Source organism: Fonsecaea multimorphosa (genome assembly GCF_000836435.1).
Source record: "Fonsecaea multimorphosa CBS 102226 unplaced genomic scaffold supercont1.4, whole genome shotgun sequence".
NCBI lineage: Eukaryota > Fungi > Ascomycota > Eurotiomycetes > Chaetothyriales > Herpotrichiellaceae > Fonsecaea > Fonsecaea multimorphosa.
In genome coordinates this window covers 1-14741 of record NW_015971638.1, presented here as the reverse complement: position 1 = coordinate 14741, position 14741 = coordinate 1, and the positions used below count along the sequence as shown (strand labels likewise).

Here is a 14741-nt window from a genome sequence, read left to right as displayed (position 1 = left end):
ATATGTTTACATGAAGAGGGCGGGTTATCGACGAAAATCCAGTCTCGCCTGCACCTTGCTTTGCATGTGCCTTGATTTCCTTTGGTCTTAGGCGGCGAGGGCGAGGGCGAGGGCGAGGGCGCAGTTCTGGCTCCGTCTGTCTGCTTTTGCCTCTGCTTCTGCCTCCGCACTTGCAATTGCTTCCAACGCCTCAAACCCCCTGTGGGTCAAGCTGCGAGGGAGTCTGGGAGGTATCGAATGGACACGGTGTGGCTTGGTTGTGTTTGTGGTAATATGAACGTTGTAGGATCTCATTCGTCCTGCGCCTTTCCCACCTCCTAGCATGGGTCTTTGGTGCCTCCTCGCCATCGCCATACGCTCCGTAAGTACCCGTGATTGAGGTCCTCTCTTCCCGCGTGCGCGAGGATCCTGAACATTCCCCATTTCCATTCCAGCTGTCCCCAACTTGCGAGACACCCACGTTTCCCCACCTTGATATTCTCGAACTCTGCGTCCTATCTTAGTCCTTCTTGTCGTGCCACACACTCTTGCATATACGTCTCATCGAGTGTTCTCCTCGCCGACGCCGCCCGGGGGTTTGACGGCCCCAACGCCGACCTTCTCATCCCTCAGTTCGCCGTTCAACTTGTCGTCGCCCTGCGCGTTGACCTCGAGGAAGTGGTAGAGCACGATCAGCAGCATCGCCGCGCTGCCGAGGAAGATGGCCAGGCTGTATAGTTGGGCGTCTGTTATCATTTTTTGGTTCCCGCTTCTTGTTTTTGCTCCTCTTTTTCCGTGCTTTGTTCGATCACTCCTTCCCTGCTGGGCCCGTTTGGAGTGGTTGGAAAGCTGACGTGGAGGATTGAGGTGATGTACAGAGGTGAGAATCCCGGGATAGGACTGGAGAAGGATCGGCGTGTGCTACGAATAGGTTTCTGGCGCTCGTGGAGAGTTGATAGCAAGCGTATGGGCTCTTGAGTTCGTCGATGACTTGAGAGTTGCGAGAAGGGAGTCGGGTCGAATCTGTGTTGCAAGATCGAAGTGAATGTGAGGACTCGTAGTAGTGTGCTAGATTCTGTCCAAGAGCGAGGATCAAAAAGCTTTTCCTCGCAGTCCGTCTGGGTTTCGCAGTGTGTTGAAGAAGAGACCAGGGTATGTGAAAGGGTTGAGGTCAGGATGTGGACAGGATGCGTTTGCGAGCAAGCATGCCCATTGAAGACAAAGGTCGCTTGTTGATTGGCCAGCCTCGTTCACCACTTCGCCCTGAACCTTGTACCTTCTCGAACCTGGGACTTCACTTTCAACATCACTTCATATCTATCTTCAATGGATGGCATGGCTGTATTGCACGCGCCGACTCGCGTGTCTTTTACGTCTACCATTGATTACACCAGGACGCCATTGATGTCTTCGTTGTCTATCACACATTCCAACATGCATTCGCAAATACCACAGAGCGGGACCCAAACTCCAGCGATTGAGAAGTGGTCGTCCCGTCCCGGCAGCGACACGGCCTCATATAACGGCCACTTCTCGTTTGTGATGTTGACGCTCAGCGCTTTCTGACCGCCCAGCCACGCATCTTCAATCTTTTCCCAATTTGCAAGCCCGAAACAGACGATTTCCTGTGTCTCCGTCATCGTGTCACTGAACTTACTAGTCACCTGCCGCTGCACACACGTGGCCTGAAGGTTTGCTCTCCGGCACTTTGCCTTGTCCAGGTTCAGTGAAAGGCATATGAAGTCGAAAATGTCATCCACGTCAAGGTGCGACTTCCCATGCAGTGAGAAGGGGTTACCTCCCATGTCGCTCGTACCAGAGCGGACGACGTCTATCACGAACCTTTGATCTCTTCTGTACTTGAACTCCAAAACACATTCAAGCACCGCGCTTGTCGAGAGTTCCAAGATCCACTCCTTCACAAGGCGTGGCTCAGAGGTCCGAGAGGTGCCCTGCTCAATATGCAGGGGAAGAGCAGAGCTCATCCCAACCATTGCATTGAGCCAAAAGAAGGGACGATATACGTCATGAGTGTCTTGAATCAACTCGGGGTTTTTGGAGAGGCTGCAGGTAAACCTCCACGACGGCGAAGAAGAGTTGATGAGGCCCGAAGGACTGGAGCTGGGTACAAAAACTTGATGGTCGCGAGACTTGAACTGATCCAACGCATCGGCAAGCAGCTCAAAGCAGGTCAGGTGGGAGAACGACCGAGGGATCTGATAGCTTGGCCAATCAGCCCAGACGGAGAAAATATAGTCGTGCGCCTTTGTGGCTCGCTTGCCTGTTTGAGCTAGGATTTCACAGGCCCACACGAAGCGGAAGAGGTCGGAGAGCGCGGTCGAGCTGTTACCGAAATGCATAATGTCGCCTAGCAGGAATCGGGCCATGTCCTCACTCTTACGCTGATCCAGGGAGAATGAGCTTGTTGAAGTTGCCTCGGAGTATTCTTTAAGATTCTCGCCAATGGCGAGCCACAGGCGTCGGATCCATCTTGAGCCTCTCCGTCTGATTGCAATCATAGTGTCCTCGTGTGATACTCCAGTGGACTGCATCTCACGGTACAGCAGCAGTGGCAGACCGGACAACTCCTCGGGCTTCAAGTTCGGATTCCCAGGCTGACGGCAATCTGCGAAACCTTCCTCCACCCAGCATACAGAGATTTGACGGGAATATCGCAGCTCTTCGGATGGCCAGATTCGGTCGACCCAGGAGCACCAGCCGTTTGCGTATATACACTCGGTTGCTGTGATGATGTCGCGTAGCCTTTCGTAGGCTTCTCCCACTACCTTGGATGTGTCAAAGGCCGCAGACCTAGGCCCATCCTGGGGACCTTGGACGGCATCCTGGTACCTTTGCCAGGTTGTGGACAAGCATCTGCACAGTCGGCCTGGAAACAATGCAATCACCGGGAGTGTCTTGAACACAAGGGGAATGGACATGAGCACGTCGGCCCATTCCTCGTCGCTTACATCTTGAGGGAGACAAGCCTGATCAATCCAGACGCCTTGATAAGTCAAGGTCAGCTGCACGAGTCGATGGATGAAGCTTGCCAGTCCCCATTCTGCGCCCAGTTCGAAGCTCACGCGTCGCTCGGCAGCACCTGTCGGATGCCCGAGAACATGCTTGCGCCGGTCAAACTCGCCCCACGTGTAAGATATTGCGACCGCGGTTGCTGTGTATAAGTCTGCCTGAGATGTCGAGACAGCAAAGTGTTCTTCCAGGTCCGAGAACCGCGTGCACGAGCAGAGCTCGAAGGATGCAATGGCGACAATTATCGGCCTCGAGGCGGCCATATCTCCTCCACCTTCTCAAGCAGTTTACAGGGCAAGGCAGAGGCCCGACTCCTGTAAGAGTGTCGGCGAAGGCACCAGCTTACACTCAGAGGTTGTACTCGTGTGACACCTGCAACACGCGCCCCTTGATGACGGTGGAGAAGACATGAAGAGTAACAACACGGTGAGGCTCAGCCTCGTCACACCTAGGCACATTTGCGAAGACGAGGTGCCTATTTCAGGAATAGCTTGGTGCCGCTCTGGACCTTTACAAGTCTTACCCAATATGGTAAGGACGAGGATCGACGTGATTGGTTCTACCGATATTTCCCCAATCTCACGGAGGTCATGGGCAGCTTGACATGGCTTCCAACCGGCCATTCAATTTCTATCACAACATCCCATAGTCAATACATCCAAGGTCTTTCAAGGCCATATATGGGTATCGCTACTTCGCTGCTCCGTGTCCCGTCCTCCTAGAACCTCCACGCTCTTAGGGACCTGCAGCGCTAGGCGCTACGGTGTACAAGGATATGGATAGCTTTTCCAGGCGGACGGCGAACATGGCATGTAAGACGATGGGAAGAGAGATCGCGAGAAAGCTAAAGGGAGGAGAATTGGTCTGGAACAAAGAGAGAAGGCGCGTAGAGAGGCATATTATCCATGCCAGCGTCTATCTTAACAAAGGATCGAAAAGAAAGTGCATTACAGTCACAACTTTTTTTTCAAAACAAGCCCATTCACGAATCCGTCCGCCCATTTTTTCCCGGCCACGGCCCATGCCCAGAGCGACCATGGATAAGATCAAAGACATTTCCCAAGCAGGCAGTCTAACCAAAAACCACTTCCAACAACATTTCCTCGGGGCTTCTCACGCATCTTCCTAACCAGCTACCTACCTACCAGGTAGCCAGCCGGTCATCAACCAAGCACCCACATTCTGCCCCCCACTGACTCCCTCTCTCCTCCCTTCCGTACTTGGCTGTCAGCAGCTCTTGAGGTCTTGCGGCCCCTTATCTCCGGTAGGTCGAGTACGTGTACGTCGTGACCCGGACGGCAACGCGCTGATTGTTATGGTGATGGTGTTGGCCATGGTTGTGGTAGACATGATCGTAGTGGCTCCGGCGCTGGTACTGGACGACAAGGTATGCTGGGTGGCTATAATGGTGATGGTGCGGGTGTCGGTGCTCGTAGCGGACAACCTGGTAAGCCTGGGGGCTCATTTTCGCTGGTCGAGGTTGGGATTGAAATTGAGATAAAAAGGGTCGAGATAGTGCGGAAATGATATGCTATGGGGTGATATGATATGGATCTGAGATGGTCGTGATAACCCTGGTTGGCTGGCTGGATAGTATACAGGATGCTCAATGGCAAGCACAGAATTGTTTTTTTTAATTTTGATGCAAGGAATGAATGGGCGGGGCCTGGTCTGAAGAAGGGGAAGCGGTTGTTATACAGAAGGGTGGTTGTCAAATGAAGGACTTGATGGTGATTTCTGGTTGTTGATGGCTCCAAGATGGGTAGAAAGCGGGTTGGAAGGAGCCCCTTTATATATACATGCCCTGCCTACCTTCACACCTACTCAGCACATACTTACGTGCATGCATACATCATTCAAAAGTCGCTTACATACAAGGTTCGTGTTTGCTTACCTGCCCGTCTGCCTATGGATCAACCAACCTCTACAAAAGGTCCTGTCCTTATCCCCTCTTCTTGTGCGGTTCTGAGCGGGGGAGGGGCGCAAGCAACTTTCACAGCCTACTCTTACCTACCTACCTGCCTCGTAATTGCAGTCGCTTCCAGAAGGGAAACTATAGGCGCATCCTTATCCGTGGCTCATGCATGACATGGGTTGGCTCAACACAAGTCCGCTGGGGAAAAGATTTCCTGCACCGGCCAGAAAACACAGTGAAGTGACCACAGATAAAAGGTCCCCAGACTTTGTAACCAATTAGGCCCGCTGCATGAGAAATGCTCCGAGAATGCCGCCAGAAGCCGCAGAGGCCAACGCAAATGCACGGCAATGCACGGCACAGGCTTCCCAAACTACTCATTTGATTCGCCTAGTGACAGCCTAAGTATCGTGTTTTTCTGGCCCCGTGCATTGCGTCTTGCAGCGCTAGTTGGGGCAGTGTGCATGTGCCGAGTACTCGGCTTCGTGTCCCGGCGGGGTAGGTTCTCTCAGCCTCATATGGACTCTTGACGGGCCACAAATACGGATTCTCGTGTCTAGAAGGTCTGATGGATGCGATACCACATGGTCAATGATTGAGTATCTAGTTAATATGGTACGATACATAGACAGTCCCAAAGCAGGAAAATGCTGGTCGCAACAGAAGAGCAGGAAGAATGAGGCTGAAATGAACGAAAGGTCGGACGGAGTGGGCAACATCAGAGATGGAGGGGCACAGACGGGATGGAAGTTTGCGTGATCTGCTTGATGGAGGACTTCATTTACTTTGGACTTTTGCGGCTGATTGAATAAGGCCAAGGCCTCTGTTTGTCACTGCAGTCCCTTATCTGAGCCCTGGTCTGCGCCTCTGCATGTATGGAAAGTCACGGCCTGATTCGCCATGCTCAAGCTTTGCAATCCCGAGTTCTCTGTTTGAGGGTGTCAGGCTTGCATGAACACCAGGGTGTCGGATTGGCGACAAGCCTTCGAGAAAATTCTTACCCACCACCACTTTGCTAATGGGCTGTGTGCGTCTGGCCTGTTGACAATGGAGATTACGACGGTGGAGAGGACTCGTAGAAAGGGGAAAGGGGATTGTGTCTAGCACGTCAATAAGATTCCTGCTTGTGATTGAGATATTGGCAGTGAGCAAGGTCCTGGTCCATGGAGGGGACGACTGCAGGTTGTTAGGTTTGCCAACATCCGTAAGGCCGATGACGTCCCAGCAAGTTTCAAAGTTGGCAGTGGGACCTTTCAAAAGACCTTTGCATCAGGGTTTGTGTCCTGGAATTTACCGGGTATGCAAACAGCACTCGAGAGGCTGAGTATCCTCCATCATGAGGCCTCTACAACTGGAGGAGCAGATTGAAGGCCTTTCAAACTGCAGCCGCGCAGACGCATGTGATCGGAAGTTTTTCTTCAGCTCTATCGAAGGCACGATGTCGGCACTGCAAAAAGCTTCCCCAAAACACCTCTTCAACAAATGACCTGTTCTGCAGTCAAAGCTAGACAAAATGGGTGAGGGAGGAGTAAAGACGCCCCGAGAATTCGTCACAGATAACTTTGGAGTCGCGAACAATCAGTGCCGGTTATAGTCGCAGCGAGCTTCTGAAGCTCCGGAAGGTGGTTTTCGTAGATGCCCCTAGGCGTCTTGCTGTACTTCTTGCACAGATGAGCCGCGGCCGCTGTCGCAATAGCGTGCTGTCCACCGTTCCCCATGAATTTGGTGTTGGATGATGCTACATGAGTCGCACTCATGTGCTTACCTGCCATCATCAAGTTCGAGACATTGACTGAGTATAGACACCGAAAGGGGATATCGTAAGGCTTCCCGTCTCTCTCATCCCATTCCCACCACCGGAGACGAAAATCGTACTCCTCGTCGCCCGGATAATGCAAACAGAATGCTCCCTCATTCTGCACCACCGCGTCACGGAATTGCTTATGGTTCCGAATGTCGTTCTCGGTGAGGACGTAGTCCCCCTTATATCTCCGGAACTCGCCCTGTGCGGCTACATAAGCGACGTGGTCGAATTCGAGGTTGGCGTATGTTTCTGGGTCCCTCGTTTTGACGTTCCAGAAGGTGCCATAGATGGCGCAAAGTAAGAAGTCGCGAATATGCTCGCCGTGCGTATAAGGGTCCAGCCACTGGCCGTACTCCCAGAAGTGAGTGAGTGGCCTTGTCATGCGCCTGGGGACGTTTTTGGCACGAGATAGGGACTTCGGCGTCGTCACGGCAGGGCCAGGACCATTTTCAACGCCCCACCGTGTGAGCTGGCCACCAAGATCGGAAAAGTCCTTAGCCACCTCCGTAGCCCAGGGCACGGGCGGGAACGAAACAGGCGAGTCGGCCATGCGTGTGCGGAAAAACACAGTGTTGCCGTGATGCATGTTGTTGCCGTCCAGTGGCGCAAGCTTCTCCCCGTACTCTGCTTGCGACTCCTGCCCGAAGAGTGTCTCCGCGCCCGAGAGCAGCCCGACAATGGCCTTTCCTGAGCAGTCGATGAACAACGGCGCCGTCAAGCGGATCTCCCGTCCGCTGCGGGCATGGCGGGCATCCACGCAGATGATGGTCGAATTCCGTTTCACCACGTTGTAAACGGCGTGCTCCAGGAAGACTGTCGCTCTGGCTTCCGCGTCGAGCAGCTCCTTTGCGTAGATATCGCCGTTGGGCTTGCGCTGGGAGATCTCGTCGATCAGCGGTCCGGTCACCCCACGCGGGCGCAGTCCAATTTCCACACTGGCATTGCCCCCAAGGTACGGCCGATCGTGAACCAGCGCAACGCGCTCCCCTAGTCGCGCGGCCGTCAGAGCGGCAGCCACACCGGGGACGCCGCCTCCAATGACCACGACGTCGAATGTCCCCGCATCAATAGGGTGCTGTGGCAGGCCACGGAGCCTCCGTCGCCATGCCCGCGTCTCAGCGTTGACTGCCTGGGGAGGCGGGGCGTCGTCGCGGCCGAAGAAGATCGCATCACAGCGTCCGCAGAAGCCGGTCAGGTCGTGGAGCGCGAGCCGTATCTCGCCGACCGGCAGTTCCACTATACCTCCAAATTGCCAGGACCAGTCGAGGTCGTTCGCTCCGAAGACCGTATCCAACGTGCTCCCGTTGACCTCGACCGTAAATCTGCCGGGATGGCGACCAGGGACCCAGTCCTTGGCGCGGACCCAAACGTTGTATCTGTTGGCTTCTGAGATGGAGATCGTAGTTTTTGCATCCACGACGGGTCTCCCGTTCCCATGGGCTAGCAAGTAAGGCGAGCCCATCTCGAGATCGAATTGAGAGTCCAGGACCCAGCCTCCATAGTCGTCGAACTCCTCGGCCTCGACCAGGATACCTGATTCTGGAAATTTCTCCATGCTGTGTGATCGCTTGTTATCTCTTAGCCAGAAGAGATAATTATTGACAATACCGCTGTGGGACCGACGAGCAAGGTAAGATGCTCGCTGAACGAGTCCGGGAGAGTGCTTGCTGGAGAGACAAATCTGGATGTGCTCTTTCTGCTGGGTACCTTATATGGGTCCCCACGAGCCCGTCTCATCAGCAAATTCTGCATCACGGGACAGAGAATGCCAGTAGACGAGAATAATGAGGGATTTTGACTCCGTTGTTTGTAGTCCATCGCAAGCCCAACAGTCTGATTAGAAAAAAAGAGGCGTCCTAGTACGCCTGGTTTGGTGACTTTCGAGCTTACCTCTACTCGTACATCAACAGGTGAGTAGCGAATCGGATGAATGCCACACCACAAATGGGAATCTCATCGTATATTGGCGCGATACCTTATTCGTAGAGCTGCGAAGTATGTGTGATTGATTACTATCAACAGCCTCGGCCACGATTCCCGAGTCTCGTCCGGCCGGCGCAAATGAGAATTATGCGTGACAGCAATCGAAGTCTCTGAGATGCTTGCCTGGGAACTGACTTGACTTGAAAGACACTTGCTCCGGACACATCTGATATATACATGTATGTATATATATATATTGCTCATGTGTGCTCAAGGAGGCGTAAATGTGGAGGCTACCCGGCAAGGCTGAGCCCGAAAAGGGGTCCTTGCTTGCTACACACCTTTGATAATTCCCACTCTAGTGCTTAATCTGGACGGCAATTCTGTTTGTCATGTACTTGGAGATATCTCCGATCAAGAGACATCCGACAATGGACAGAACGCCAAATGGTATGCTGACATACCAGACGTAAGACAAGGCGTCCGAATATGCCCAGCGCGTCCCGATAGTCGCCGCATAAATAACGGCCGGAGTGGCCCCAGGGACAGTGGTGACATTCGCAGGGGCCGTAAGAAACGTCTGGACGAATGCGGCCGCGGAGGATTTAGGAAGACCAGCCTCGAGCGCGAAAGCCAGGACCCTCTCGGGGAGCTTGTGGGTGAGTTTCTCATCGAAGACGTTGTAGTAGATGGAATAGCCGATGGAACCGCCAACGAAGCGGATGGTGAGGGTTAACGCCGTTGCTGTGGCAATCAGGGAATCTGGACAGGCGGTCATTGCAATCGTGGCCGATGGGACGATGACGCCCCCAATTCCAAAGCCTGCAACGGTGGCCAGACCCACAGCAAGTCCCGGGTTGTTTGGATTCACTGCAGCCATGCTGCCGGTAAATGCAGCTTTGCGAAACTATGTCAGAAGGGTACACAGACAGCCCACACGAACGGTCAACTTACTCATTAAGACGCAGGAGATCAGCAGGAGCTCGCGGTTGTTCCCTTTCAGGATTGTGAGCAGCGCGTTCATGACTGTGGCACCGACGGTGATGGCAATCGAATAACCAAGGCCCTTCACACCGACTTGAATAGGACTAAGATGTGTCAACGATTCCCCAGAGCAAGGTTGATGGAAGGCACGTACTCAGGGTTATAGACAGTGCTGTATGTTAGCGGAGCAAAGTTGATCATCGAGTAAAAGTTCATTCCTGACACAAAGGCGACTGCAAGAGCGATGGCAACGACACGCTGACCAACAAAGAGGTCCTTCGGAACCATGGGATACTTGGCCCCTTTCCACTCCCATAGAACGAAAGCGGCTATGAGTGCCGCGCCAAAGAACAGCATGCAGAGAACGTATGCGCTCGTCCAGGGGTGGGATGAGCCCCCTGACTGCAAAGCAACGAGGCTGTACACATATCAGCGAGGGAAGTTGATGACTTTTGCGGTGGCTTACAATAAAATCACTCCAGTTATAGAGAGAAAAGCACCGACATAGTCGATTTTCTTCGCGATTTCTGTCCGGCTCAGATTGCCCTTGCGCAGAAGATGGGAGTCTGGGAAGTAGAAAAGCAGGACCCCGACGAAGAAGATTGCGTTATAGATGCTTGGGGCTGTCAGCACAGTAGGCCAGTAGAAGATTTCATATGTCCTACAATGTGATCCATAGACCCCATCGCCATGTCGCATGGGCAGAGAGTAATTGAGAGTACAAGACGTATGGAAAGAATGGGCCTTGACGCGTCAGTATGCGTAGAGGGAAGCTCCAATGAGAGGTTTGCACTCACAGATGAAAAAGGTGACACATGCAAGATAGATGCCGCGCTTCTTGACAGGGACCAGCTCCGCCGTCCTGAGCATGAAAGGTCAGTGATAGACCGGCTTCAGGGTCATTACGCAGGACACACTCACCCAGCCAGCGCCGTAAGCTCTCCAATAGCAGCCCCACCGCCGGCAATTGTCATACCGACAACGCCTTGAGCAAAGGTGTGTGCTGTTGCGGTGATCAAGACGCCAATCAAGATCATCACCGATCCCAGGATGGAAATGTTCCGCTTGCCGAACATATCTTGGAGATAGCCACAGAACGGACAGATAGCGGCAAGAGCCAGGGAGTTCGAGACGGGGAGCCAACCGGTGGAAGCAGAGCCCAAGTCGGCTGCGATGTAGCTGAGCGAGCCTTCTGGCTGTTAGTGCCTGTGGTCGAAGAAACAAGAACGCCTTCGTGGGGATTACCTCCGACGAAATAGAGTGGGATTTGTGATCCTGGTGAAGACGACTAGGTTAGCAAGCCGGTCTGGAGGCCCATATCCATGTTTGTCATGAGATGGTAACCTTACCCACATATACACCACACAAGGACACGGTTGCCACGACCTGTTTCCAAGTCCAGTTGACGCGTCCGTCCGAGTCGTCACCTTTGGCGACGCGGGTCTTTTCATCTTCGAAGTCGATGAGTTCATGTCGTGTCACTGTTGGGCTCTCTTTTTCCTCGAACCTGGACTCGACGTCCTGGTCTAGGTCTTGAGTGCTGCCCATTGTGGCGGATGAAGTGCTCACGGCTCAGCAATCTCGTGGGAGGAATATTGACGTGCCCGAGTAAAAAGCTAACGTTATGAGAGTGCTCAGAGGTTGACGTCTTCCCCATATGCCAGAGACATCCGCTTGTATATGTACTCTTCAGCGGATGGCCTCAAGCCCTCCACACGAGATGTGCTTGCGTTCCCCCATGGGGTCAAGCCCCGGCTATAGTTTCGGGAGGCCTGAGCTTTAGACCACGAGGCTGGAACGCGACGGAACCGGCCCCAGGGGGCCCACCCAAGGGCGTATGGCCGCTGCATGAGTCCATCAACGGGCAAATGTTGGATCCCAATGTATGAGGACGCAAAAAGTTGAACCTCCGGGGTTGCATAAGGAAGCTGTTCAACATTTCCGCTAAGGAAAATCTATGTGCGGTCTCTCTCGACGAATCAGGTTCAGGATGCAATTTTGTTGTTCCGTTCCGAATCAGTCTGGCCAACGACAGCTTGGGGGCAGTATCGAGTCAGAGTTGACTGACACGAGACGTGATGTCCAGCTTCAGGAGATGAGGAGCGATAACGACAGTGAAAAGGCTGACAAGACCCCGGCTCCCTTCTCCACCGCTGACAGTGAAAAAGCTCACTAGTCCCCTTCCCCACAAACCATGGCTCCATTGTGGCTCCAAATGTGCCTCCCTGCCCCCAGATCCGATATGCCCGAGGTACGGAGGAACAACAGCTTGCTTGCTCATTCGGATGCTGCTCGAGTCATTGTCCCTCCGATGCATTTTGCACGCGTACAATATGACAACTGCATACAAAATATCCTAGACGGACCGCTTTTTCCGCTCGCTTTCTTCCCCCTCAGAGCTGAAGGCGGAGGGAGAGCGACTTAGATGCAGATTTAGTGTGGACAGGGGCGCGTGTCACAAACAAATATTTTTGGATACATGCCCAAAACAGAAAAGAATATTCGGCCCAGAGATATGGCAACCTTCACAGGCAAAAACATTGTGGTGACCGGGTCCGCCTCGGGGATTGGTCTCGCCATCACGCTGACTCTTGCAGAGCGAGGCGCCACAGTCTGGACGGTCGATCTCTCCCCGGCTCCCCCGGACGAACTGAGGGCGTGGATCGAGAAGGGCACAGTGCACTTCGAGGGCGGCGTCGATGTGGGCGACCGCACCACCTGCCGGGCATACATGGCCAAGGTCGTCTCCGCGGCGGGCAGACTGGACGGTCTGGTGAACAACGCGGGGATCGGCCTGGTTGAAGGTCCTATCGCCTCGGACGAGGCCTACGATCGAATGATCCACGTCAACATCGGCGGCGTGTGGAATTACGGCACAGCCGCGCTCCGCGCGATGCAGGAGCAAGAACCCCAGGGTCCGTGGGGTTCACGAGGCAGCATCGTCAATATCGCCAGCGGAGCGGGACTGCGAGGCGTGAGCGGACTGGCAGTGTATTGTGCTACAAAACATGCCGTGATAGGACTCTCGCGAGCGTGGCAGGAGGACTTTGGAAAGTTCGGCATTCGAACGAACTCGGTCGCACCAGGTACGTGTGACGTTTCGTTTTTGAGAACCCTCGAGGCCTTGGGTTTGGACACTGTTTCTGATCAAAGCGGACGGTCTGTATAGGTGCCACGGCCACTGCTGCCTTTGTGAAACGTGCCAAAGAGGAGGAAGGCTTCCTCGAAACCCTGCCGAGTAATCCGCTGGGTAGAGTCGCCCAGCCCTCAGAGATTGCATCGGCAGTGGCTTTCCTTCTCTCGGACGAAGCCAGCTATGTCGCAGGGGAAGTGCTTTCCGTGACTGGTGGTCACGCATGAAGGCGGATGACGAGACGGAGAGGGAGGGAGGGAGGGAGGAGGGAACTCCGCGTCAACCAGGTACCCACAGGGTCTGGTACAAACAAAGAAAATGAAAATTCTTCGCATGATATATTTTATTCTTTCCAAATTTCTATCAACACCAAGACCCCCTTACCTCGACAAGGGCGAAACATCGAACGAAATCCGACGACGTCACTGTCCAGGTCCTGTCAGGTCAAACTGGCACCGGGCTAGCAGGCAGCAGGACCTCGACCTCGATTCGATTCCCACAGCGCTCACTTCGATCAAATCACACAAACAAATAATCTAGGTCTTGTCAGGACGAACTCACAATAACGGGTGAGCAGGCAGCAAGACCTCGATTCGAACCTCCTCCTCTTCCTGGACTCAACTTATAAATACTTCGTAGTAAACCGAGAAAAACCAACCCGCAAGGGTGAGTTTCGCTTATCACGCAACCAGAGTTGAGCTGCTTCGTGTTAAGTTTTTGCTGGTCTAGAAGACTGGTTCCAAAATGTCCGTAATATGAGCTGAAACCTGAAAACACACATAATGAACCCGATCACAATTTCATTTATATTTAATTGTTAATCATCAGAAGCGGCTTGGGTTAAGTGGCTGTACTACATATTGCACGCGTATCATATATCAGATGGGAACAATTATCCATAACAGGATCTATATGACCAGACTAGACTTGAACTGGACCTTCTCCAGGCCAATACCCATATATGAGTGTCGCATATAGACATAAAAGATATCAAAGAAACAGCTTATTCACTAAGACTCTCTCCCCCTAAGCCCACCAAGAATCCCCACTTCCCCACAGCAATTCCCGACAGGGATAGTAATGCATCTCTGACCGGCCGGTGCCAGTGTGTCCAGCACCAGCTAGCGCGAGAGTCAGAAAGTCCTGACTGAACGAAGAAATTGTTTGCCGCGGCCATGCATGGGGACATTCAAACCCTGACTTATTACTTACAATGCATGGGGAGAACCGATGGGGCCAGCGTCTTAGGGTGCCTATTATTCAACTTTGCTAGTGGTCTCCCTGTGGCACCCAATGTCAAGCGCCGCTTTTTCCAGCGCTTGGGCCTTTCGTACCGAGTACAATGCAGCGGCATCTTACATGGCAAGCTGGTACAAGGCAGGACAAGACAAGACAAGACCGAGGCATCTAAACTTACACGGGTCATGGCCATATCATCCCGAGGGAATGAAAGATCCCAAATCAGTAAGGTAAAGTTTACATGCAAATACATACACGCACTCAGAAGATTGCCCGTGTTTTAGGATTTTTGGCAAAGAATCTGAATCATCACCACCCCGCCTGTCTTCATTCATATGTTTTGAAAGAAAAATTCCTTTCTTTTCTTTTTCGTTCAATAGACCCCAGTGTGTGAGCAGCCCCGTGTCCCCCGTGTCTTCTCCACCAAGATGATCACAAACCTCGTGGACGAGTACGAGATCCTCGACCAATACCACTCGCAGCCACGGAAGCTCAAGATCATCCACGTCGGGGCCGGCGCGTCGGGTTTGTTATTGGCCTACAAGGCTGAGCGGCAGCTGCGCAACTACGAGTTGATCTGCTACGAAAAGTATGTCCACCCACAACTCTTGAGAAACAACACAGTATATCCCTATGTGAAGGGGGGGGGGGGGGGGGGGGGAACCATAGGACTGACTCGGCTCTCTCTCTTGTTGGGAGTTAGGAATCCAAGCATCGGTGGAACATGGTATGAG

General features: G+C 53.2%; 5 protein-coding genes across 5 annotated transcripts; 1 reads left to right on the top strand and 4 right to left on the bottom strand.

Moving 5' to 3' along the window:
- Positions 1 to 540: 540 nt before the first annotated feature.
- Z520_02628 (uncharacterized protein) lies at positions 541 to 735 on the bottom strand (the record flags this gene model as incomplete). Its single annotated transcript, XM_016773141.1, has 1 exon — positions 541 to 735. The coding sequence occupies one exon, from the start codon at positions 733 to 735 to the stop codon at positions 541 to 543; it is 195 nt and encodes a 64-aa protein (XP_016635198.1).
- A 629-nt stretch (positions 736 to 1364) lies between these two features.
- Z520_02627 (uncharacterized protein) lies at positions 1365 to 3272 on the bottom strand (the record flags this gene model as incomplete). The annotated part of the gene is made up of 1 exon (XM_016773140.1): positions 1365 to 3272. One exon carries the CDS (start codon positions 3270 to 3272, stop codon positions 1365 to 1367), a length of 1908 nt encoding a protein of 635 aa, XP_016635197.1.
- A 3202-nt stretch (positions 3273 to 6474) lies between these two features.
- Positions 6475 to 8283, bottom strand: Z520_02626 (uncharacterized protein; the record flags this gene model as incomplete). Its single annotated transcript, XM_016773139.1, has 1 exon — positions 6475 to 8283. The coding sequence occupies one exon, from the start codon at positions 8281 to 8283 to the stop codon at positions 6475 to 6477; it is 1809 nt and encodes a 602-aa protein (XP_016635196.1).
- A 726-nt stretch (positions 8284 to 9009) lies between these two features.
- On the bottom strand, positions 9010 to 11183 carry Z520_02625 (uncharacterized protein; the record flags this gene model as incomplete). The annotated part of the gene is made up of 9 exons (XM_016773138.1): positions 9010 to 9548; positions 9606 to 9739; positions 9790 to 10053; positions 10102 to 10251; positions 10301 to 10379; positions 10433 to 10497; positions 10557 to 10824; positions 10881 to 10910; positions 10985 to 11183. 9 exons carry the CDS (start codon positions 11181 to 11183, stop codon positions 9010 to 9012), a joined length of 1728 nt encoding a protein of 575 aa, XP_016635195.1.
- A 931-nt stretch (positions 11184 to 12114) lies between these two features.
- On the top strand, positions 12115 to 12995 carry Z520_02624 (uncharacterized protein; the record flags this gene model as incomplete). The annotated part of the gene is made up of 2 exons (XM_016773137.1): positions 12115 to 12721; positions 12805 to 12995. The coding sequence occupies 2 exons, from the start codon at positions 12115 to 12117 to the stop codon at positions 12993 to 12995; spliced, it is 798 nt and encodes a 265-aa protein (XP_016635194.1).
- Positions 12996 to 14741: the final 1746 nt, after the last annotated feature.